The following is a 25,946-nucleotide window of genomic DNA, read 5'->3' on the forward strand; positions in this document are numbered from 1 at the left end:
AAAGAATCTAAAAATGGCTGATACCAGATAAAGGACTTTGGGGTAGTGAATGGAGTAGTGAAATATATGTATGTGCATACAACACTACAATAGAATCACACAGAATTACTACATACTAAATTTCAAACCTCCCAAAAATATAAGTTTTGTTAAATTAGATTCCAATGAAACAAAACACAAAGGAAGTAATGCTAATTTCACATTTTCTGGTTTTACAAACAATCAAAGATATGTACTTGGAAGAATTGGCAGCCATTAAAGCCAATGAGATCGTATTACTACATGCTTTTAAGGGATGTTGTTCCCTGACTGAACAACATATATATATATATATATATAATATATATAAAATCCTCATCTCACCCACCATGGGTGGTGTCTGTCCCCATTTCAGCTCGGGTCTTCTACCAGAGGCCAGGAAGCTTGAGGGTTCTGCGCAGTATCCGTGCTGTTCCCAGCACTGCGCATTTCTGGACCGAGATATCCGATGTTGTTCCCGGGATCTGTTGCAACCACTCGTCGAGTTTAGGGGTCACTGCCCCGAGTGCTCCAACCACCACAGGCACGACTGTCACCTTTACCTTCCAGGCTCTCTCCAGCTCCTCTCTGAGCCCTTGGTATTTCTCGATTTTCTCATGTTCCTTCTTTCCGATGTTCCCATCACTCGGGACCGCTACATCCACGACAACGGCTTTCCTTTCCCCTTTATCTATGACCACGATATCTGGTTGGTTGGCCATTACCATCTTGTCAGTCTGTATCTGGAAGTCCCACAGGATTTTTGCTCAGTCATTCTCCACCACCTTGGGAGGTGTTTCCCATTTTGACCTTGGGGTTTCCAGTCCATACTGCGCACAGATGTTTCGGTAGACTATGCCAGCCACCTGGTTATGGCGCTCCATGTAGGCTTTCCCTGCCAGCATCTTACACCCTGCAGTTACGTGTTGGATTGTCTCAGGTGCCTCTTTGCACAACATACACCTTGGGTCTTGCCTGGTGTGGTATATCCATGCCTCTATGGCTCTGGTGTTCAGGGCCTGCTCTTGGTCAGCCAGGATGAGTGCCTCTGTGCTGTCCTTTAGGCCAGCCCTCTCTAGCCACTGATAGGACTTCTTGAGATCAGCCACTTCTGCTATGGTTCGGTGGTACATCCCGTGTAGGGGCTTTTCCTCCCATGATTGTCCCTCATCCAAGACCTCATCCTCTGTTCCCCATTGTCTGAGACATTCTCTGAGTACATCATCCGTTGGAGCCTTCTCTTTGATGTATTCATGGTGCTTGGATGTTTCATCCTGGACAGTGGCTCTCACACTCACTAGTCCCCGGCCTCCTTCCTTACGGCTTGTGTACAGTCTCAGGGTGCTGGATTTGGGATGGAACCCTCGATGCATGGTACGGAGCTTTCGGGTCTGAACATCCGTAGTCTGAATCTCTTCCTTTGGCCACCTTATTATTCCTGCAGGGTATCTGATCACTGGCAGGGCATAGCTGTTTATTGCCCGGGTCTTGTTCTTGCCATTGCGCTGGATTCTTAAGAATTGTCTCGCCCGCTGGAGGTATTTGGTCGTAGTCACTTTCCTTGTTGCTAGTTCGAGGTTGCCATTGGCCTTTGGCATACCGAGGTACTTGTAGCTTTTTTCAATGTCTGCTGTTGTTCCTTCGGGGAGTGAGACCCCTTCAGTGTGGACTACCTTGCCACTCTTAGTCACTGTCCGACTGCATTTCTCCAGCCCGAATGACATCACGATGCCACTGCTGTAGATCCTGGTTGTGTGGATCAGGGAGTCTATGTCCCTTTCGCTCTTAGCATACAGCTTTATGTCATCCATGTAGAGGAGGTGACTGATATAACCATTACTGAGGTGGTAGCCTGATTATTTAATTGGCTGAGGGGGTTCAGTCCTAGGCAGCCCGGTAGTTGAGTGGTTAGCACAACAGCTTCACAGTGCAGAGGTTGCCGGTTCGCGTCCCGGTCCGGCCTCCCTGTGTGGAGTTTGCATGTTCTCCCCGGACCCGCGTGGGTTTTCTCCGGGTCTACTCCCACACTCCAAAAACATGCATGGCAGGCAGATTGACAACTCCAAATTGTCCCTAGGTGTGAGTGTGAGAGTGACTGTTGTTCGTCTTTGTGTGCCCTGCTATTGGCTGGCAACCAATTCAGGGTGTCCCCCGCCTCGTGCCCGAAGACAGCTGAGATAGGCTCCAGCACCCCCCCCGCGACCCTAATGAGGAATAAGCGGTACGGAAAATGGATGGATGGATGGGTTCAGTCCTATGCAGAACAGCAGCGGGGAGAGTGCATCACCTTGGTATATGCCACATTTGATGGACACTTGCGTTAGTGGCTTGCCATTGGCTTCAAGTATGGTTTTCCACATCCTCATCGAGTTTGCAATGAAGGCTCAGGAGTGGCGTTGGTAAAATTTTTGATTCTATTCATTCCCTCTCACACCCTGGGGTCCGGGCATCAGTCACACTACTTGGGGCCAAATTTGCCTGGCCTGGGTTACGAAAGGACATCAGGAAGTGGGCAGCTGCATGCGTGGCATGTCGGCACGCCAAAGTCCACAGGCACACCCAGACAAACCTGGAAACGTTTCCAATTCCGGCCAGATTTGACCACGTCCATGTGGATCTGGTCGGGCCACTACGTTCTTCACAGGGGTGCACGCATCTCCTCAACATGGTCGATCGGACCACTATGTGGCTGAAAGCAGTCCCCCTGTCCTCCATGACCTCGGCAGACATAGGACGCGCATTTCCATCGTCCTGGGTCGCACGTTTTGGCACGCCATCCGACATCACTTCGGACAGGGGACCCCAGTTTGTGTCCGAGCTCTGGTCGGCCATGGCGCAGTCCTTGGGGGTGCAGATACACCGCTCTACGGCCTCCCACCTGCAGGCTAACGGGATGTGTGAACGTTTCCACCGGTCACTTAAAGCCGCGCTACGGGCCGTGCAATCGGACGGTAACGGGTCGACCGTCTTCGGTGGGTTCTGCTGGTGTTACGTTCGGCCCCAAAGGAAGGCCTTAATGCCGCTCAGACAGAGTTAGTGCTCAGTGCGTTCTGCTGGTGTTACGTAATGCCCCAAAGGAAGACCTTAACGCCGCTCCGACAGAGTTAGTGCTTGGTCAGCCGCTCCGCGTCCCTGGTGAATTTCTGCCTGAAGCTTCGGGTTCACCTTCTTTCCTCTTTTTCAAAGTATTTGTTCTGTCTGCTCTTAGGTCAGCCCGGTTTGTTTTGGTGCGTCACGATGCCCACTGCTCCAGCCACCGTACAATGGCCCGTTTAGAGTGCTCGAACACGGTGAAAAGAGTTTTGTGCTCGGTATGGGTGGGCGAAGGGAGGGCATTTCAGTAGACAGGCTAAAACTGGCTCCTTTAGTTGTGGGCTAGGACATTTCGCCGACCCAGGTTCCACGTCGCGGACGCCCTCCGAAACTTCCAGCCGCACCACGGCATGCCAGGGTTGAATGTCGTTACCCCACTCAGGTCTCACCCGGGTCACCTGCCCGAATAACTTCACCTGCACCACCGAACTGCGTTGTCGTTGTGGCAGGCTGGTCAAGCCCCCAGCAAAGTTTTCACCTTGACTTTCCTTCAGGGTGTTCTGGGGGAGGGGGGGGGACTCGGACCAGGCATCTCCCCCAGTAGGTGTACAGGAGGAGGCGGGTTTATGTTACATCTATTTTGCTGCATTTTCTATGTTTGAGTCAGATCCACTTGTTAGCCGTTGGAATGAACACATATCTACGTTCAGTCTTGTGTGCTCCTTCCTCAACGGCTATAATGTTGCATTTCTATGAGTTAAATGGTGCATCTGCTCTGAGAGATAAGAACTAAAGGAAGAAAGTGCTGCGTTTGAAATACCAACGCCCATTTCAAGAAAGCACCAGCAAGCATGACGGAGGAAAATATGGTTTCGATAAATGGTACAACTTCTGGATAGAGTTGAGGTTCTTTATTAGGACTCCCGTCTTCGTCGGAAGGAGAAGGCAATTGCCTGTCGGCAGGCTGGAACGGCTGGAGAAAAATGTCAGGTGTGATGTGTGATAGAAGGGCTTCAGCGAGAATGAAAGGAAAAGTGTATAAAACGGTGGTGAGACCAGCCATGATGTTTGAACTGGAGACAGTGCCACGAAAAAAGACAGGAAGCACAGCTCGAGGTAGTAAAGTTGAAGATGTTGAGGTTTTCTAAGGGAGTGACCAGGTTGGATAGGATCAGGAATGAATACATTAGAGCAGGGGTCCCCAACCCCCGGACCGGTCCGTTGTTCATTTGGTACCGGGCCGCGAAGGAAGAATAAATAATTTACATAATTTCCGTTTTATTTATTATCTGAGTCCGAACCATGGTTTATTTTGAAAAAATGAAAAGTTACCACTTGCAGCGCATTTCCGTGACGAGGAATGGGTCGCAAAGCTCGCTTACTTTTGCGAAATATTCAACCTGCTCAATGAACTCAATCTGTCACTTCAGGGGAAAATGACAACTGTCTTCAAGTTGGCTGATAAAGTACCTGCATTTGAAGCCAAACTGGATTCGTGGGGACGGCGCGTGAATAGCGGTCGGTGTATTTGACATATTTCAAACATTGGCGGGTTTTTGGAGGAGCCCGAGCCTTAATTCCCTCAGCTGATGCACGAGCACCTGTCTTTGCTTTTAAAAGAGTTTGAGCGCTACTTCCTAGCCACAAAAGACCAACGAAATGATAAGGAATGGATCCGCAACGCATTTGCCAACAAACCAGGTGATGCCTGTGAGAGAGGAAGAACAAATGCTGGAGATCGCAAATGATGGTGTAAAAGTATGTTTGAGAAAACAACTCTGCCGGTGTTCTGGATTAAAGTGATGGCAGAATACCCCGAGATCACCACAAAAGCACTGAAAACCCTGTTGACGTTTCCCACATCTTATTTGTGTGAAGCGGGGTTTTCTACAGTGACAGCAACCAAAACAAAACTACGGAGTCATTGTCTCCCATTATCCCTAGATGGGACCGTCTCGTTGCAGAGAAACAAGCTCAGGGGTCACACTGATACAGCTGTAGTGTTTTTTTTTTTAGTTTCGTGCGCTTTGCATTTGTTTTTGTGGTGTATCTTATTTTGAGGGCACGTTTAAACATAACCACGGTGACCATTGAGCGTTAAGGGCCAGAGACGATGTTACATATGTTGTTGTTGGCGCGATGTTACCATACTGTGCTAATAAAGTTGGATAAACATACACAATGGAGTCACGTTTATTATTATACAGTAAAGTCTCGTTATATCGATATTCAAGGGAGTCCGAAAAAATATCGATATAACCGGGACTATCGATATATCCGACCCTTTTTGCATGTAATTTTCTCCGTGTGTGCATAGAAATAGTATCGATATAACCGGGAATATCGATATATCCGATCTCGATATAACGAGACTTTTCTGTATTTAAAAGAACGAAAAGACAGTTTCCATGCCTGTTGTATCATTTTATTTTGTTCTATTTATCTGCCGGTCCTGAAAATACTGTGTGATATTAAACCGGTCCGTGACCAAAAAAGGTTGGGCACCCCTGCATTAGAGGGACAAATTATATTAGAGGCTTTGGAGAGAAAGTCAGAGAGGCCAGACTGAGATGGTTTGGACATGTCCAGAGGAGAGAGAGTGACTCTATCGGGAGAAGGATGCTGAGTCTTGAACTGCCAGGCAGGAGACCGAGAGGAAGACCGAAGAGGAGGTTTATGGATGTTGTCAAAGAGGACATGAAGGTAGCTGGTGTGAGAGAAGAGGATGCACAAAACCGGGATAGATGGAGGACATTGATTCGCTGTGGCGACCCCTGAAGGGAAAACCCGAATAAAAGAAGAGGGACCACTCATATTAGAGGCTTTGGAGAGAAAGTCATAGAGGCCAGACTGAGATGGTTTGGACATATCCAGAGGAGAGTGCGTGACTATATGGGGAGAAGGATGCTGACCCTTGAACTGCTAGGCAGGAGGCCGAGAGGAAGACCAAAGAGGTTTATGGATGTTGTCAAAGAGGACATGAAGGTAGCTGATGTGAGAGAAGAGGATGCACAAAACCGGGTTAGAGGACACTGAATCGCTGTGGCGACCCCTAAAGAGAAAAACCGAAAGGAAAAGAAGACGACTAATTGTTGATGTCAATTTATAGCTCTTAGTTAACATCATGGATCGACTGCATTCCGTTCAGGATCTCCTACAAGAGATAGCGGAAGAACTTCATTGTGAAAGATCTGTTGAGGCTCGAGGTCTGTGGGCAGAGATGGATTTTGAATTCACAGTGCATCTTGTTATCCACGAGGAACACGAGACACAAACCTTCTCATAGATATGCTACAGTCTTCAACACTTAATATGATTGACATGATTTCAGGCAATAGTCTTTTATTGGTGATGTGTTTGATGTATTGTTGCATGTTTTTGGGCAGTGTGATCCAACACCACAACCTGACCAAATCTGCTCAGCTCTAAACTCAGCCAGCACTATGTACAGACTGACCGCACTTCGGCAGAATGAGCCAAAAAGAGATAAAGACTAGTTTTGTACAATCCTTTTCTAACCGATCATTGATCTTATGCTGAGTGAGCTTGAAAGATGATTATCAAGTAAACATTGTGAAATTATGAATTTCATTTCAGCTCTAAATTTTAGTGAACACCACAGACTCTTATTTTTTGCCCACAGGAAATGCCGTTGACACAAAAAATGGGCTACAAGTGCCGCACAGCCACAGTTCTCCTCTTTCTCCTGGCTAGCATCGCTGGGCTCATCACTGTTGCTGTCATCCAGCACAATTGGAGGTCCATGAAGTTTACCTCAGAGGTGAGTGTGTGTCAACTTGCACAAATACACAGGGCTTCCACAAATGTGCTTCAAGGGGGATAACTAAATGTAGAACATTGTGGCTCTATTTTCACACATGGAGCATGTGGAGATGTGCTTGCCTTCGTTTTTCTCCGGGTGCAAAGCTCAGTACATCTATGGGGATATTTGCTTCATTGCTCTGTGCTCTCGTAGACATTGCGATGCTCCAGGGGTGGGTCATTTGACACAACGGAACATCAAACGATTTGTTGGTGGAAAGTTGTCAAAACCTGCTGGAACCACACCAAAGTTTTGGCGCAGGTATCTAATACGATCCTTTGGGAAATGTGATCAGGGCACATGGAGACAAATTTCTGAACATCAAACACTCTGAATTGTTGTAAAATTTAACACAGTGTGATTATTCTCGAATTTCGCTTGGGGTGCTGGAGCCTATCCCAGCCGTCATCGGCCATTAGGCGGGGAGCACCCCGAATTGTTTGCCAGCCAATCGCAGGGCACACAGAGACAAACAAGAATTTTCTCTCACATTCACACCCAGGGACAATGTTGAGTGTTAAATCAGTCTGCCATGCATGTTTTTGGAATATGGATGGAAACCGGAGGAACTGGAGACCCACGCGGGCCCAGGGAGATCATGTAAACTCCATACAGGGAAGCCAACGTGGGATTTTGAACTCGCAACCTCTGCACTGTGAAGTCAGTGTGCTAACCTCTTGACTACCGAGCCACCTGACAGAATGGTCATCTTAATTTGTATATTTTTAAAATCAACTCAGCAGAGCGGAGTTTGGGGTGGGGTCTGGCTAGATGGAGATGAACGAGTGCCCACTTCAGTGTATCACGTTTTGCAAGGTTGTGATGGCGGTGGTGGATCACAAAAAGCAGGCAAGAAGGAGCAGAAGGTTGCGTTTGACAAATTGTATTAAAATAAAGTCAGCAGGAACAAAATGCAAAACATCAAAATCATCTGAACAGAAAAAAATACAAAGTATCAAAAGAAAACCAAAAGTAAAAGTCCGCCAAGGTTAAACAAACACATGCACAGCATACAATGCATATACAGTGCATAAAATTGCCCATTTTACTGTCAATGATTGGGAACGACCAGCACCTGCGAGACAGCAGCGGTCCAACTCGCCAGGGAACAATGGTGGAGACGGCAACCGTTGCCTCTCCAGCATATGATGGCCGGCGGCCTGATGGGAACGGGACTGAAGTGGACGTGGATACGGCATGGATCGTCGTGGGCGTGAGTGCGATCCTTCTCGCACGTTCACGTGACGACGCATGGCTCAAAGCTGACGTCGCACTGCCAGGCGCAGAGTGGCACCCCGGACGGCCGTATGGGAACAGGTCTCGGCCGGACGCCGACGTGGGCGTGAACTACGCGGCACCGGGGAAACGAGGCCAGTCCTTCGCTCCCTCGGCATTCAGCGATGAGTTGGATCTTGGACTGATGTGGACGCGGGCGTTGCACGGCTGGTCGTGGGTGCGACTCAATTCAACATGCCCGACGACAGCATGGCTGGACGTGGCCGAGCACTGCCAGACACCCAGTGTCACCCTGGACGGCCACGTGGAAAGAAGTCTCGGCCGGACGTTTACATGGACATTACGGCTCGTTGAGTGACGCAATTAAAACTCAACGAGGCGTGCGCTAACGTGGACGTTGTACTGCCAGGCATAGGGTGGAAATGAGATGCGGGATCCGATGGTTGGTCGGGTCATTCTGTCACATTTTGCAAGGTGGTGATGGCGGTTGCGGATCCCAAAAAGCAGGCAGGAGGGAGCAGAAAGTTGTGTTTGACAAATTGTATTAAAATAAAAAAATGTTCCACAGTGCATGATTTCCTTGATGAACTTTACATCATCTACCCATGGAGGTCTGCCTGTGGTTCTTCATGAATGTGCTTTGTATTCTGCATAATGCTTCTCCATTTGACCAATACAATGTCTATTTTGCCATGCCAGGTGTGTCCGTACACAGTACTGTACACACAAGCCCTTTGATCGTGTAAGGATTACGATTTGGGTTAGGGTTTGTTTTATACTGTATCTATACCTTTTCACTCATTTTTTTTTTTTGATCCGCTTATCCTCATTTGGCTTTTGGGGGTTGCTGTAGCCTAGCCCAGATTACCTGGTCATCTTGATCGTTCGTCCCTGGCTCATCGCTTCTATGGGTGGTGATGGCAGAGGATGGATAAATCAGCAGGAAGCCAGGTGTTGGACAGAAAGTTAGTTTCATCTTGAAGACAGCGGAGTCATTGTGGGAGGACGGCCTCGGAGGAAGCAGGAAGGGAGAGAGAGAGAGAGAGAGAGAGAGAGACGGACTGGGAGAGCATTTATATGAGTAACAGGGTGCGACGCAATAGGATGTGACGTAATGGGATGTGACAGCATGTAAAGAAAGGCAGGATAATGTATCAGGAAGTCCAAACCAAAACGAAATTATGCAAAAAGATGTTTAAAGATGTTTGTATAGCGAATTACCCCAACATCTCCCCCCTGACGAACATATCTAACATCGGTGGAGGTGAACAGAAAGAAGAAAGAACAAATGAAAAGAAAATCACAAAATAGAACAATCACAATGGAAACAATCTCAAATTAAAGTCATGTCATTCGCTACAACAGTCAAATCTTCATAGCATCCTGGATGGTGATCACCAGGATGACGAAGAGGAACTAAATTGTTTGTAGCATTTGTCGCAAGCAGGCCCTAGGGTGTGATACGGATGAGCTGGTGACTGGGAAAAGGTGTGTGATCTGTCGACGCGGCTCCAAAGGCGTGCATCGGGAATCTTCTTGACGAACGGTGTCCTCGCGAATCCAGATGAAGCTTGTGGCTGCTAAGACGGCTAGCAGCTCCGCAACCGGTCCATGCCACGTTGGTGTGGTGCACGTCATTCTCTTCAGACCGCAGCTCCGTCCTGTGGAGAACAAAAAAAGACTTGTGCCAGGTCACATGTCAAAAGGATGGTTTCATTCCACACATCACACTTTCTTGGTGTTTCTTTCCCTATCAAAGTCTGTCTCATCGTTTAGGCTCTGCAATGCATTCTCTCACAGAAATGGCAGTAAGTCATTGTTATATTTTAGTTGGTTAGTATATGTTAGTGGTTAGTGAGTCTGCATTTCTGGAGGGCACCACTTTCTTGGGGAATGATGATGCAGCCAACATCACTCATTACCAAAAGCCAAACATTTTGGCAATGATGATCTGAGTTATCGTCACTCCCCCCGGTTGGACATGAAAATTCTCAATTTGCCAACTGGGAATGTGTTTGCGTGGAATACGATCCATCTTTGACATTGCACAGATTACCTCATCTCATCTCATTTTCTGTACCGCTTATTCCTCATTAGGGTCGCAGGGGTTGCTGGAGCCTATCTCAGCTGTCTTCGGGCACGGGGGACACCCTGAATTGGTTGCCAGCCAATCGCAGGGCACACAAAGACATACAACAGTCACTCTCACACTCACACCTAGGGAAAATTTGGAGTTGTCAATCGGCCTGGAGTGTGGGAGGAAACCGGAGGACCCGGAGAAAACCCACGCGGGTCCGGGGAGAACATGCAAACTCCATACAGGGAGGCCGGACCGGGACGCGAACCGGTGACCTCTGCACTGTGAAGCCAGTGTGCTAACCACACGACTACCGGGCCGCCCTGCACAGATTACCAATTTGTATAAATCCATTTGTCAATCACTGTCCCAAAATTTTGGAGGTCAAATTTTGGCATGTCGCCACATTGCTTGGGTGGAAGACAGCCTTCCACAATTATTTAGCACAAGTTGACATGGTCAGCAACATCAAAAAAAGTCAAAGTCAAAGTCAGCTTTATTGTCAAATATGCTAATATGCATGACATACAGCACAACATTATGGCAATCTGCGTAAATGGTCATCATTCTCGCCTTTTGTCATTCAGTTGGAGGGCACCAGTTAACAGTCTGTTTCGCTTCTGCATTGGACATCCATCGCGCAACCCAGCTTCATCTCCGGTCACCCTGGCATGGATTCTCCAAGAGTTCTCCCCTCCTGAAGAATCTCCTTCTCCCAATTCTGAAATAAGCTGGTTAGCGTGGAAACCCTATACAATATATCTGATTCCGCCTGAATCTCTGACTGACATCGGTGCCCACTCAACTCATTTGCCAATTTCACTCTTAACGGCAAGAAATTCCCTTAATGTACACTGCAGTCAATTACTTAAATGTGCACTGCATTCAATTCATAATAATAATAATGGTAATCAAATTAATCTCAACAGGTCACCCTACCCTTTTAGTCGTAACCATAAACTACTTTTGAACTGACAAATGTCATCACTGTACGCAAAGGCAGCCAGAAGATAAATTAGCATTTGCGGCTGCTTTAATAAACGTTGGATTTCCGCCATTGCATCTCCAACGTAGACTATTTTTCATTCGATCAAGCCTAATTGTAACAATTCGTCGCTCGCTAGATGGTTGGATGAGAAATATGTGCAAAAAAATAAAATTTGTCATGCATTTGAATAAATGCCAAACACTATACTTTTGGAAATCAAAACTATTATCAATAGGGGCAATCGATGTCATCGATGCGAAATCATCAGTTGGGTGTGCCAAACTCTAGATGTGCAGGTGCATTACACCAGCCGTTGCGGCCTCTCCTTTGTCGGATCTCCTATGACAATTGAAACAGGGATTACATTTTGTTTCCAAGGACATCAAGAATCAAAATGCTATTCGATCCTACGACTGATTCAGCAGCGTCTGCCTAGAAAATCACAGGATGGGTGGATGCAAGTGGCTTGTGCATCTCACAGTTCATCAATTCATCCTGAAAATTGAACAATTTATCAACCACCGTATCCCAGCTCTGTTAGCGAATTGTTGCGGTTCACATCTTCTGCATAAAAGCATAATGAAAAAAGTTTAGTCATCAAATTTTGCAACTCAATCTTGTCCTCTTCAAATTAATTTTTCCGCTCAGAAACTGATAGAGGCGAATCCGATCAAAATCAATTTGTATATCGTATATCAGAATCAGAATCAGAATACCTTTATTCGTCCCACAATGGGGAAATTTGCAGAATATATATATGAATCAAATAATCTGTTCTTTGACTTCAGGGGGATGACAATTGTCAGGTCAAAAGCAGTGTAATGATCATGTCAGTCATTATTTCAATAAATCGTTTAAACTTCTCTTTGTGAAAAGTTCAATACCAACTGGTAAATCTCTTTTAAGTAATTAATCACCAGCCAAACTAGTTACATTTACCTTGCCAATTTCATCCAATTTGAGATAAATATTCTTGTCATTTAGCCTAATTTCCCTGACTATTTTATGTATGTCTTCCAATCGAACTGTCATTTACGAGAGGTCAACACAGTGGAATGTGGAATGTCCCAGAATTGCCCCTGCATTTTAAACCCCTCTTTGAAGTTTTGTGCTTACAAAACCCTTGAAGAGGCATCGTAAATAACTCTGGCTTCTTTCAAATGGCCTAATCAAGCTGCAAACAGAACAAGGTTTCGCTCAATCTAACAAAACTAATCCTATAATTTTATACATTCACTCTTTGACTCTGTCATTTTATACAATTTCCATTTCATTTTGCATTCGCCCGAATCAGGATTCCAAAATTATTTGTCCCGATCACAGAAAAAAAAACATTGGAATCCTGATTTTAGGTGGTCAATTCTCTTAGTGAAAACACTTTATCCAATCTAACAAAAATATTTTACTTTTGCCTTCGAATTCACTCAAGTTCAGCCTCTATTTATTCATATGTTTGTTGGCTTATTTATTTGTTCACTCAGTCTAATTTTCCCGACTATTTAATTTAGTTTTTGTTTCAAGTGGACGGTATTCATCAAAGAGCTATGGGAAAAACAGTGTTATGTCATTCTAGCTGGCATGGTTGGGCAAGTTTCCCGATGAGACAGGATAGCCGTCTGCATGGCCCCCCATCAAGTCCTGTTGCAATGACAAGGCTGTCTCTCGTCCTGTGAAAGAAGAGAGACCTGGGGGGCAGATTTACACGCAGGGAGGAACAGGGTTTTTCGCACAATATGTTCGTGAATGTTAACGCAACCGCCTTATTCCTTTTCTTTCCGTTTATTTACCCATTTGGCGAACAAACCATTTGCCGATCCTAGAATGCGGCTGTGAATCTTCCCCCACCCATTTATGGCAGAGAAGGAGGAGGAGGGCTGGGCGGCCCGCTCTCTCTGGAAAGCCCCCCTCCCCTGTCACCCATGTTCCTTTGTCACAGCGAAACTCACACCCAGGGCACCCCACTGTCAACGCCTTCGCACAAGCAACACGCGCACACACATACACACACACACACTTACACACACACACACAAAAGGACACGGACAGACGACCCCCCCCAAAATGCCCCCCCCCCCCCCCCCCCCCCCCCCCCCCCGTCAGCCGACCCCCCTACCCACCAACTGTCCCCTGGACAATAAATCTCTCTCGGAAGCCCCGTAGCAATGGCTAGCAATGATGATAATACGCTAGTGTTGATGAATGCATTAATGTTATGGAAAATCCACAATCTATTGCAGCTGCAATTAAACAAAACAAAAAATAAATCGACCGGTTCAAGATTAAAAAATCAATCTTTCTCCAGCCCTCGTGCGTGACCCGAGTCTGACTAATCCACAGTTCGCTCGGCGGCCGGAAACCAACTCATAACCCGCGTATGCATTATAGAGTTTAACGTAGTAAGTCTATGCCCACATAGCTCGGCTAGAATTGGTCTACCTTACCACATTCACCTGCCCTCAAGCTCACCGATGCGCCATCTTGGAATATATCCAAGATGGCGCCGCGAATGGCAGCCTCGGTCACACGCTCCCTAGTATCGTTCCTGGTTTTGTCATTTTCATTTGTTTTTTGCGATCCTACGCGACTCAGTTACACGAGGGAAGAGTTACTGAGCATTGGGGAATCCACTCTTGGACTATTTTCACCGACACACCAAAATCTACAAGGTTTTTCGGGGCTGCTCGCAAGCGGCGTAGCAGCTCTGTACGGAGCTGGAGAAACGTCAGTGGATCCCCTGTTCCTGGATCCTCGACCCATCGCTCACCCAAACATTCCATTCAGCTCACCCCTCTAAACCTGGTGGGCCGCCAAGAGGCGTCCGTTGAGGGGGGGTACTGTCACATCTTCGTCGCCGTCAGGAGTGCGCCCCTGCCCTCCTGTCTTCTCCTCCGCTGCTCCTCTCAGACAGCCCCTCCCTTCCTGACTCACCCGGCTCACGCACCTGTTCCCCATTCCCTTAATTGTGCCTTCTGGCTATAAAAGCCACACCTTCCGTACGGTCGTTGTCGGAGTATTCCAGCAAGTTCCCCGCTACTACCACGCCACCAGGTCTGATCATTTGTTGCCCTCCTTGTCACCTCTTTGTTTGTTGATTTTTGCGTGTCTCAGTAAAAGACTCTTTATTGGATCTCTGTCTCGCCGTGTATTTTGGATCCAACCTTTACCTCCTTCCGTCGTCCCTCGAGTCTTGTCACTACGCCTCGAGTGGACGTGACAGTGTGCTTATGGATGTGCAAAAAATGAATGGGTCATTTTAATTCCTTTTGATGAATAACAATGATCTGATCGACGTTGTCATCGGCCTGGATCACCGTCTTCTGGAGAGGCAGAGGGAGCAGAGCAGCCAGCGGTCCAACGAACCCGGAAGCTGACCCAGGACGACCACACCCGGCGGCAGCGAGCGAGTGCGCTGCCTGGAGGGGTCCCCCGAACCCATGCAGATGGGAGGGGGAAACCATCACACCAACCCGCTCGTCGCACCCAAGGCCCCCAGTCAAAGACCTCCCGTTCCTGTAAGTCCCCGTCTAAACGGCGACCGCGGCGACCTCTGGAGGCGAGTTCAACTACACCCGTTACGCGATTAGAGCTGGACAGCGACGTAATTGGCCCTTCCAGCTCCCAAACTGTGCGGGCGCTAGTTGACTCTGGGGCCGATGGGTGCTTCATCGATCCCCAGCTGGCCGACTCGTTGTGCTGCGAACTCATTGATATCCTCCCCCCTAAGGAGATTCTTGACCTGGATGGCCGACCTCTGGCCCAGGTCACCCATATCACGGCCCCGATAAAACTCAAGTTAGCAGGTAACCATACTGAGCACCGACAATTCTTAGTAATGCCCTCCCGTAATGTGCCGTTAGTACTGGACCTTCCTTAGCTCAGTACCCACGACCTGTCCATTTCCTGGGAGGTCCCCACCATACAGGGCTGGAGCCCCTACTGCTACGCTAACTGCTTGCGGTCGGCGACGGCAGGGCAAGACACCTCCCGCGGTGGCCCGCCCGAGGTGATCTGCCTCAAGGGCGTGCCACGTTGCTACCACGACCTGCGGGAGGTGTTCAGCAAGGACAGTGCGCAATCCCTGCCGCCCCACCGACCATATGACTGCGCCATCGACCTGCAGCCAGAGGCTCCGTTACCGGACTTCAAACTTTACCATATTTCACAACCGGAACAGGAAGCCCTGAGCACATACATAGATTCTTCCCTCGCGGCGGGACTCATTCGACCCTCGCGTTCTCCGCTCGGCACAGGGTTCTTCTTTATCGACAAGAAAGATGGATCCCTGCGTCCGTCCGTCATTTATCGGCGTCTGAACGACATCACCATCCGCAATAAATACCCTCTCCTCCTCATGGATTCAGCCTTTGCGCCGCTCCAATCAGCTACCGTCTTCTCCAAACTCGACCTACAAAGTGCTTACCACTTGATTCGTATCAAAGAGGTGGACGAGTGGAAAACCGCATTCAAGACTCCCTTAGGTCATTTTGAATATTTGGTGATGCCGTTCGGACTCACCAACGCTCCCGCCGTATTCCAGAACCTCATCAATGATGTGCTCAGGGACTTTATCAATGTGTTTGTCTTTGTCTATTTGGATGACATACTTATTTTTTCTAAATCGGCAGAACAACACCGGCAGCACGTCCGACGGGTCCTGGCGCAGTTCCTGCAAAACCGGCTCTACGTGAAGGCAGAGAAGTGCGAGTTCCATGTCTGTCTCTGTCTTTTCTGGGGTTCATCGTGGCGCAGGGGCAACTGGCAACACCCTGGTCTCCACAACCACAGGTCGGTCCCCGTTCATGTCCGCCTGTGGCTATCATCCACCTCTGTACCCCACCCAGGAGGGCCAGGTGGAGGTCCCGTCCATTGAACACCACCTGAGACGGGCCCACCGAGTATGGAAGGAGACCAGGGCTGCCCTGTCGCGCACGGCAGCCCGGAACCAGCAAATCGCGGACCGTCGTCGCCAACAGGCACCCAACTACCAGGTCGGGCAGGAGGTGTGGCTATCCACGAGCGACCTCCGGCTGGCCGGGACTTCGGCCAAACTGGGCCCCCGCTTCGCAGGTCCCTTCCCCATCGAGGCCATCCTCAGCCCGGTCTCTGTGAGGCTTCGGCTGCCACCCACGATGCGGATCCATCCGGTCTTCCATGTCTCCCTCCTCAAGCCAGTGGAAAACAGCACCCTAGCCCCCACGCCCGCCACCTCCCCCCCGGATGTTGGACGACAGCTCGGTCTACACCGTACGGGAGATACTGGACTCCAGGCGCATGGGCAGGGGAGTGCTGTACCTGGTCGACTGGGAGGGCTATGGGCCGGAGGAACGTCAGTGGATCCCCCGTTCCTGGATCCTCGACCCATCGCTCACCCAAGCATTCCATTCAGCTCACCCCTCTAAACCTGGTGGGCCGCCAAGAGGCGTCCGTTGAGGGGGGGGGGGGCACTGTCTCCTGTCTTCTCCTCTGCTGCTCTTCTCAGACGGCCCCTCCCTACCTGACTCACCCGGCTCACACACCTGTTCCCCATTCCCTTAATTGTGCCTTCTGGTTATAAAAGCCACACCTTCCGTACGGTCGTTGTCGGAGTATTCCAGGAAGTTCCCTGCTACTACCACGCCACCAGTTCTGATCATTTGTTGCCCTCCTTGTCACCTCTTTGTTTGTTGATTTTTGCGTGTCTCAGTAAAAGACTCTTTATTGGAACTCTGTCTCACCGTGTATTTTGGATCCAACCCTAACCTCCTTCCGTCGTCCCTCGAGTCTTGTCACTACGCCTTGAGTGGACGTGACAGTGTGCTTATGGTTGTGCAAAAAATGAATGGGTCATTTTAATTCCTTTTGATGAATAACAATGAAAACATTGGAAAAAAGACACTGGCAACAACTGTTTTATAAAAGTAGAATTCCGCATAGGTCTAAGGTTGGGGGAGCAGTAGACTCTGTAGTCTAGTACTATGTAATCTACTACTCCCACAATTTTAGAGCAGGGACCTATCAGAGCAGAGGTTTGGCACTGCCACCTCTGTCCATTAGGGATATATAGTATATAGGGCCAGAGTCACCAGATTTTTTTTTTTTTTTGCTGACAAAGGTCTTTGGATGAGGAGTGAAACGATTGACACCTTCAAAGAAGTACAGATAACAGCTAAAGAAACCTTTTCAACGATGGACCACTCCTGTACGATTGAGAGTCTAAACAGACATATAGGTCTATGATGTAAAACAAGGCTATGTGACGAAAAAAAATCTGGAACTGAATTTAAAGGTGGCTCAATAAGGACGCCATATATTGGCCAGTTGTTGTTGATTTCGGACCCACATACTTCGTGCCACAACCGTCCCGCATCTGGTTTGCCACAGTTAAGCCGTGCCTATTTTGTCTATTCTGAGCTGTGTTCGGCCCACATACATTGCACCTGTGCTGACACAGGGCAATCTGTGCCAGATTCAGGCCAAATGGCTTTGCTGACTGCGTGGAGTCGACCGGCCTACCACTGTGCCCCCTTGTTACTCGTTACATTATTTTAATAATGTGACGTGGATGAAAAGTCAAAAGTCAAAATCAGCTTTATTGTCAAATATGCTAATATGCATGACATACAGCACAGATGAAATTAATGTCCTCTTGGACCCAGCGTGCAAGGCACTTATAATGTGGCTAAAAAAGACATACAATTGACAACAGTCAATACATGTAATTTCTGAATGTAAAGTGAGGTAGTGTTGTATGTAAAGTGAGGTAGTGACGTGTGTAAAGTGAGGTAGTGACGTATGTAAAGAGAGGTAGTGTCGTATGTAAAGTGACGTAATGTAGTAGTGCAAAAACAAACAACAAAGAAAGGGTTGAAGTGAGGTCTTGCAGAAAAAAAACAAGAAAGAAAAACAAAGAGTTCAGATGATAGTACAGCGTATACTCAGAGTTTGGTGAGTGTGCAGTGGGAAGAGGCAGGGGGGCAGGGTTGGGAGGGAGTTGAGTCTCCTTACTGCCTAGTGGCAGAAACGGGGTGTACCAATGATGAGTAAATCAAGTCGATGTTTTTACCAGACAACTATTAAATGTAGTGGAATACATTGTTAAAGTAACCCTCCCAAACATGGGCAAAATTTCTGTTACTGCAGTACGGGATTGTAATCGACTCAGGATCATCTCGGTCCAACATCTATTTGTACGAGTGGCCTGGGGAGAAGGAAAATGAAACAGGAGTGGTGATGGAGACATTGAACTGCAAAGTTTCTGGTGAGTCCAACTTACATTTTGATTTTAAATACATTGGAATTTAGATAGAATCTTCTTCTAGGAGTTCCAATCGCTGAATTGAAAATTGACCCCAAGAAAGATGCACAGACATGGGAAGGCTTCAAAGATTGCATGAAAAATGTTTTGGCAGCCATTCCTGCTAAAAAGTACCGAACAACGCCTCTCTTCTTGGGAGCTACTGCTGGAATGAGACTCTTACAGTAAGCACACAAGGAATTATTTTCTCGTAACTCCTTTTCCTGTTCATCTTACAAAAAAATGCGTGCAGATAAAAATATCAATGTCCTGCAATAGGCTGGCAACCCGTTCAGGTTGCCCATTGTCCAATTACGGCTGGGATAGGCTCCTTGGAACCCTAGTGAATATTGAATGGGACAGAAAATGAATGTATGAAAAATGATTCAAATCAAGAAAATAATTAAATTTCATGACATATAATTTAAAAGTATTAATTGGAAAAGGTCGTGAACAGCGCAAAATTCCACCAATGCCATCTCCGAATCATAATACCTAGGTCGTTTGGCCTATCTCAGAATATGGTGTGCATTCCACTCCCTGCACTTGGGATCCCTCAAATTAAAATTTGCTCGATCAAGAGTCATCCTCAAAATCTAATCATGTGTTGTGGATGTTTCCTAAAATGTAAATCTATACATTACTTATTGGGTAATCTAGTAACAAACAGGAGTGACAGCACATTTACGAACCAAGAAAACGATCACATGTTCTCTTTGGCGATAAAAAGGTGATAGGATGGAGGCGGATGAGAAACAATCCAAACAGAATGGCTTTGTGGGAACCATGTTATGGAAAAGACCACTAGTACTTATTTTTTGTCACTGTTTACCTTTTTGAAGTAATTATTGGGATACTATTCAGCAACCCTTGGGAGGAAAAAGTGGATCGGAGAATGAATATGATGAATGAATGAATACTTCTATGTCACTAGTATGCTGTCAGGGACATCTCAGCCAAACTTTCTTCAACCTGCGTTTCATTATTCAATGCCGCCTTAATTAAAGCTCTCCCAAACAGCTACGGCGCTCTCTTGCCTCCACCTTCATTGCGGGAGAGGGACGCGCCGGCCTGTACCGTTCCTGTTACGGGCCAGTCCCAATTTTGTCTGAAGATAAAACCTTTCTGCATTATTCCTTGTTCCTCTCTGATGACTACATTTTAGCCCTAACAGTAATAGTTTCATAACACGTTCAGTATGAATGCAGCCATTGTCCCTATATGCAGCCATATAATGGTCCTTCATTCATTCATTTTCCAAACCACTTGATGCTACTAGGTTTACGGGGGTTGCTGGAGCCACTCTCAGCTGTCTTCAGGCAGTAGGAGGGGACAAACCTAACTGGTTGCCAGGCAATCGCAGGGCAAACAGAAATGAACAGCCATTCACATTCACATCAAAGGACAGTTTGAAGTGTTCAATCAGCTTGCCCTGTTTTTGGAATGTGGGAGTCAAACGGAGCACCTACCTGGAGAAAATCCACACGGGCCTGGGCAGAACATAAAAACTCCACGCAGGAATGTCGGAGCTGGAATCCCTTGCACTGCAAAGTCAACATGCTAAACACTCAACTACTACTCTATTTATTTATTTATTTATTTATTTACATTAATTTGTGACATGATGGTGTTTTTGAGAGGGGGGTTAGATTGCTAATTACTCACTAAAAGGTCTGAAACTCACCGCCCGCCACATATATATTCACATGAACTTAATCTTTTTTTTTTTTTTGTCGTAGTACTAGTAATATTTTTGTCCATCCATCCATTTGTGCATGTCCGTGTAAATGTATCAAGAGAGGGACAGTGGTAAAATAAATCCCCTATGCTTTTTCTTATCCATGTATCCGACATATCTTATTCATCCAGCGTACTACATTCTCCTTACAAAATGGTGGCTAAACGTATAAATCGTAACTACTTTAGGTGCCTCTGTGAACCAAATCCAAAATGGCGCCCTCATTGATGTGCACGTTGCCGCCTTATTGGATGTGGCAGGTAACTGTTCTGAACATGCGAAGGAGCTACTCACTCGACAAGGAATGCCATATTATTTAATGGTTGATCTATTAAAAAGTTCTTGGTTAGTCATGGCCCTGCCTCTCGGCCTGACTAAAATACATTGTGATTAAAGAAGTATAACATATATTCCGACAAGGCAAGCAAAAACATCTATGGGATTTTAAAGCATAATTCATTTCAAATAAGGAGCCTTTATTACTTAAATGACAATCATAAAGATAATACTCTTTGAAAGTACAATTTATTATTGAATAGTACAGTTCAAGACTGTGGGGGCCCAAACCTTTTGAAATGAAGATGGACTTTTCGATTTAACCAACCTCCCGCAATCGGCCCGTGACCATACACATACACGCACATACGCATTCACTCCATGATGAGCAACAGCCTGACCCGTAGGCATCTAACGCACTTTTGCAGGCTGCTAAATATCATAGCTCACACGTACCATTTTAACATCTGTGTAAGCTCTCATTTTAACCTGCTTCCCTCGGCCCTCTTGATTCCTATTCTTTGTAGATACTCTCAGTGAATTGCACATGAAACAAATTCTGAATGAGAATCTTCTTTTCCTTTTGGCTTTTCCCTTCAGGGGAAGCCACAGCGAATCAATGTCCTCCATCTAATTCAGTTTTGTGCATCCTCTTCTCTCACGCCGGCAACCTTTGGGGCCTCTGACAACATCCATAAACCTCCTCTTTGGTCGTCCTTTCTTTCTACTGCATGGTAGTTCAAGGCTCAGCATCCTTCTCCCGATATATTTATATTATTATGCTTTGATGCTCTCCTCTTTCATCTAGAACGGTTTCATGTAACAACAAGGGTACAGAAAGTGCTTAAGAAGGAATGACTCTGTGTCTTTGTTTTGTCATATTGTCTTTGTCATATTATGTTATTTAGCTTTTTTGTTGTTCTTTTGACTTCAAGACGGCGCCGCGAGAGTGGCTGCCTTTCCAGCAGCTCATGTATTTTGTTTTTCTACTTTCATCATTTTGCTGCTGTGAAATGTAAATTTCTCCACTGCAAGACGAATAAAGGCAAATCCAATCCAAAATCCAATCCAATTCACTCTCTCTCCTCTGGATGTCCAACCCATCTAGTCCGACCCTTCTGACTTTCTCTCAAAAGCCTCTAATATGAGTTGTCCCTTTGACATACTCATTCCAGAGCCTTCCAACCTGGTCACTCCCCCCAAAAAACCTCAACATCATCATCTCTGCTACCTCCACCTCTGGTTCCTGTCTATTCTTCACAGGCACAGTCTCCACTCCCTTGCTCTGGACAGTTGACCCCAAGTACTTAAAATCTTCCACCTTCTTTATCTCTTCTCCCTGTAGCATCACCCTTGCACTTGGATCCTTCTCATTCACACACATGTATTCCGTCTTGCTGCGGATGACCTTCATTCCTCTCCTTTCCAGGGCGAACCTCGACCTCTCTAGTTTATCCTACCCCTTTCCCTGCTCTCGTGACAGATCACTGTGTCATCTGCAAACATCATGGTCCAAGGAGATTCTTTCTAACATCGTCTGTCATTTGTCATCCCTTTTCCCTTACCTCCAGCACCAAAAGTTGCTCCTTATGTTCTCTTTACCGCTGCCCAACTCCTGACACCATGTCGTAGTGTGGTCAAGAATATTCAGTCGGTTTCAAGCAAGCAACAGTTTATTGAACACCTAGCTCTAGCAGTCGTTCTCCCCACATCCGGTCAGGTCCTTTCAATAAAAAGGCATCACAGCCATTACTAAGATCCCACGTGAAATAACAAGAGTTGCAGTCCCGGATAAATACAGCACTCGCTACCAAACACAATGTCATATGCGAACATCATCGTCCAAGGAGATTCCTGTCTCATCATTTGTCAGCCTGTCCATCACCATCACAGATAAGAAGGGGCTCAAAGCTCAGCCTTGATGAAGTCCCACTTCCCCCTTAAATACGTCCGTCACACTGACACCCCACCCCACAATTGTAAGAGAGTTTGAGTTGCGCTGTCGGAATAATTTAAGGTCATCATACATGTTCCACAGCACTCTGACATACTTTTCTGTCATTCCAGACTCTGTACTTCTCTGTCCATCTCTATCAGCATTTTTAAAGGACAACCGACACGTTTTTTTTTGTTTCTTCACTGACATCAGAAAGACGTTTTATAGCATCTAAAATACCCAAAACACACAGGTTGATATTTTTAGTCAATAAAAATGACTTAAAGTTGCACAAAACTGCCACAAATGAGCTCAAAAATGGAGAGATTCCCCAAATCTGAATTTGTCGAGAGGTGTCGTTTGTCCTTAAAAGCAAACACTGCACCTATCATACTCTTTTTTTTGTAATGAAACCATACTGCTTCTCACACATGCTCACTTCTGCTTTTAGTCGATTATTATATTGGGCACCAGTACACTTTGCCTTCATTACTCAGGCATCTTGTGACTATCTAAGATCTTGTTGAACAACCCAGTCAGAAACACCACTGCCACCTCTCCTCGACACTTCCATACCTCCATTGGTAATTCATCAAGCCCGAGTGCCTTTACACCCTTCATCGTTTTCAGCACCCTCCTCACACCATCCTTGCTAATCTTTGCTACGTCCTGGTCGACATCAGTCACATCTTCTACTCTTTGTTGTTCCTTCGCATTTTTCTCATTCATCAATTCTTCAAAGTACTTCTGTGTAAGCTCTCAGTCGTACAGGAGTGGTCCATCAATGAGAAGGTTTCTTCAGCCGTTATCTGTACTTCTTTGAAGGTGTCACACATTTCGCTTCTTATCCAAGATGCTTGTTCAGCGAACTAAAGTCTTACTGGTAGTTTTGGCCCTAAATATATATCCCTACTGCCCAGACGTGGTGGTGCCAGATTCTGCTATGATTGGTCCTGCTCTCCGGTTGGGGGGAGCAGAGGACTACTCCCTGCGGTTACACTGGTTACACCGCAATAGAAGTCTATTGTCCTGACTGATTACTTCTGTTGTGCTGCCTGAGTATGGGGTCTACGACTGGCCCGATTGCCCCATTTAATCTGTTATCACCTCATCAGCATAACTAAGCCTATGTTGACCAAGAAGTCGGTTGTAGGAACAATACAAATTGAACTTCACCCCCCCATGGCGATGTAGTTGCTGTTTTATGAAAATACAGCGGTACCTCGGTTCGGCAAGAGTATACAACTAAGAGTAGGAACTTTGAATGTAGGAACAATGACAGGTAAAGGTCGAGAGGTGGTTGACATGATGCAGAGAAGGAAGGTAGACATACTGTGTGTCCAGGAGACCAGGTGGAAAGGGAGCAAGGCTAGAAGCTTTCGGTCAGGGTTGAAGTTGGTCTATCATGGTGAAGACAGAAAGAGAAATGGAGTTGGGGTTATCTTAAAAGAGGAGTTTGTTAGGAATGTCTTAGAAGTAAAAAGAGTTTCAGATAGAATGATGAGTCTGAAGCTGAAATTGAAGGTGTGATGTTCAATGTTGTTTGTGGGTATGCCCACAAGTAGGATGTGAGCTGGCGGAGAAGGAGACATTTTGGTTGGACTTTGATGAAGTCATACAGAACATCCCGAGAAGTGAGAGGATTGTCATTGGTGGAGACTTCAATGGGCATGTTGGCGCAGGAAACAAAGATGATGAGGAGGTGATGGGCAGGTTTGGACTCCAGATGAGAAACGCTGATGGACAGATGGTGGTTGACTTTGCTAAGAGAATGGAAATGGCTATTGTGAATACTTTCTTTCAGAAGAGACAGGAACATAGTGTGACCTGTAAGAGTGGAGGCAGAAGTACACACGTAGAATACATTTTGTGTCAACGGCGCCTTCTAAAGGAAATCAGTGACTGCAAAGTAGTGGTTGGTGAGAGTCTAGCCAGACAGCATAGGTTGGTGGTGTGTAGGATGACGCTGGCAGTGAGGAAGATGAAGAAACCAAAGGCTGAAGTGAGGACAAAATGGTGGAAGTTTAAAAAGGAAGAGTGTTGCATGACATTTAGGAAGGAGGTAAGACAAGCACTGGGTGGGCAAGAGGTCCTTCCAGATGACTGCCACACTATAGCAAACATAATCAGAGACACAGGTCGGAAAGTACTTGGTGTATCGAGTGGGAGAAAGGTAGATAAGGAGACTTGGTGGTGGAATGGGGAGGTGCAGGAGTGTATACGGAGAAAGAGGTTAGCACAGAAGAAGTGGGACACTGAGAGGACGGACGAGAGTAGACAACAGTACAAGGAGATGCAGCGCACAGTAAAAGTAAAGGTGGCAAAGGCCAAACAAGAGGCCTATGATGACTTGTATGCTCGGCTACTCAGCAAAGAAGGTGAGACTGAATATTTACAGGCTGGCGAGACAGAGAGACAAAGATGGTAAGGACCTGATGCAGGTTCGGGTGATTAACAACCATGATTGTAATCTGCTAAAACTGATGCCTCATTTATCATTGATCATATGTTTTGTTGATTGTTTTTAAGAGATGCACTCCAAATCAGGACTGTATTTGGCATGCTTTCTTTTTTGCTTGAGACACCAAAAATAACTCGCTGTTTCTTATCTGTAGGCCTCAACTGCGGCCTTTTTGTAAGAGGTGCTAATTATTTGCTGTCCCAGCTGTCCAAAGGAAGCTCCAATTAAAAAAACAAATTTTCATTTTATTTCCAGAATTTAAAGCGCCCCTCCTTAACTTTGAACAGTTGCCCTTCCAAAAGGTCTATACATGCCCCTGTATGTTAGAATCAAAGATTCTGAAAGTGCTAAGTGGTGTGCAGAACTCTGAGCGGTGATGCAGCAAAACATCCATTTTCGATCTAGACCCCATTAATGGTGGTACTCAAAAATGTTTAAGTGCGCTAAAGAGCACATAAATGGCATGTTCCTGGAACTGATTCAAATCCGAATCAGTTTATTAGGCTCGATTAGAAGTCTGCATTTCTTGTAGGATGGATGACCATTTTTCATTGTGTTTTGAATAATGTTGGAACAACCTTGATGTCTTTTCCATTTACATTTGTTGTTATATATCCCACTACAGTATTTGACTTTCTTTTTCTTACTTTCTTGTAAGAGAGAAAGATATGCAACGGGCTAGTGAAATCCTGAATAGTTTGGAAGTATACCTCCAATCTCTTCCCTTTGACTTCCAAAATGCATCCATCATTAGTGGTCAAGAAGAAGGACTGTACGGATGGATCACTGTCAACTATTTGATGGGAAACTTTCTTGAGGTAAACAAACCAAGCATGAAAATAACTACAGTTTGTTCAATAATTTTCTGAAAGAATGGAATGGCACTGACAATAAAGGCTAGCCAATGCCATTTTTTGGCAGTCAGTTTGTAAGAAATGACAGTAGTTGATCATCATCGGAATATTGTTATTAATCCACTTCATTCATATTGCTCGGTCTGTATCAGTACAGTGGTACTGTACATCTATTTACGTAATTGGTTCTGGAAGAAATGTCTTGTCTAGAAAATGTTCTAATTACAGATGAG

The 25,946-nt window shown here is 46.2% G+C and overlaps 2 protein-coding genes across 7 annotated transcripts in view; both read left to right on the plus strand.

The window, feature by feature from the left end:
• The window catches only part of entpd3 (ectonucleoside triphosphate diphosphohydrolase 3), a 37,148-nt gene that overhangs the window by 499 nt on the left and 10,703 nt on the right, over window positions 1-25,946 (plus strand). For 3 of the 6 annotated variants that reach the window (XM_088998162.1, XM_088998167.1, XM_088998163.1), the window contains exons 1-5: window positions 4,578-4,752; window positions 6,695-6,832; window positions 18,295-18,412; window positions 18,474-18,633; window positions 25,518-25,677. In XM_088998162.1, coding sequence (XP_088854288.1) covers window positions 4,711-4,752; window positions 6,695-6,832; window positions 18,295-18,412; window positions 18,474-18,633; window positions 25,518-25,677 — 618 coding nt within the window. In that variant the 5' untranslated portion in view covers window positions 4,578-4,710. Of the gene's footprint in view, window positions 1-3,934; window positions 4,042-4,577; window positions 4,753-5,771; window positions 6,258-6,694; window positions 6,833-18,294; window positions 18,413-18,473; window positions 18,634-25,517; window positions 25,678-25,946 lie in introns of those variants that run through there. The other 3 variants (XM_088998166.1, XM_088998165.1, XM_088998164.1) reach the window with 3 other exon arrangements.
• On the plus strand, window positions 12,754-17,250 carry LOC148896121 (uncharacterized). Its single transcript, XM_088999797.1, has 5 exons — window positions 12,754-12,761; window positions 14,158-14,223; window positions 14,499-14,687; window positions 15,801-15,873; window positions 16,017-17,250. The coding sequence occupies exons 1-5, from the start codon at window positions 12,754-12,756 to the stop codon at window positions 16,572-16,574; spliced, it is 894 nt and encodes a 297-aa protein (XP_088855923.1). The 3' UTR covers window positions 16,575-17,250.

This window comes from Hippocampus bargibanti, linkage group LG06 (assembly GCF_051943395.1).
Source record: "Hippocampus bargibanti isolate YZ-2025 linkage group LG06, ASM5194339v1, whole genome shotgun sequence".
NCBI lineage: Eukaryota > Metazoa > Chordata > Actinopteri > Syngnathiformes > Syngnathidae > Hippocampus > Hippocampus bargibanti.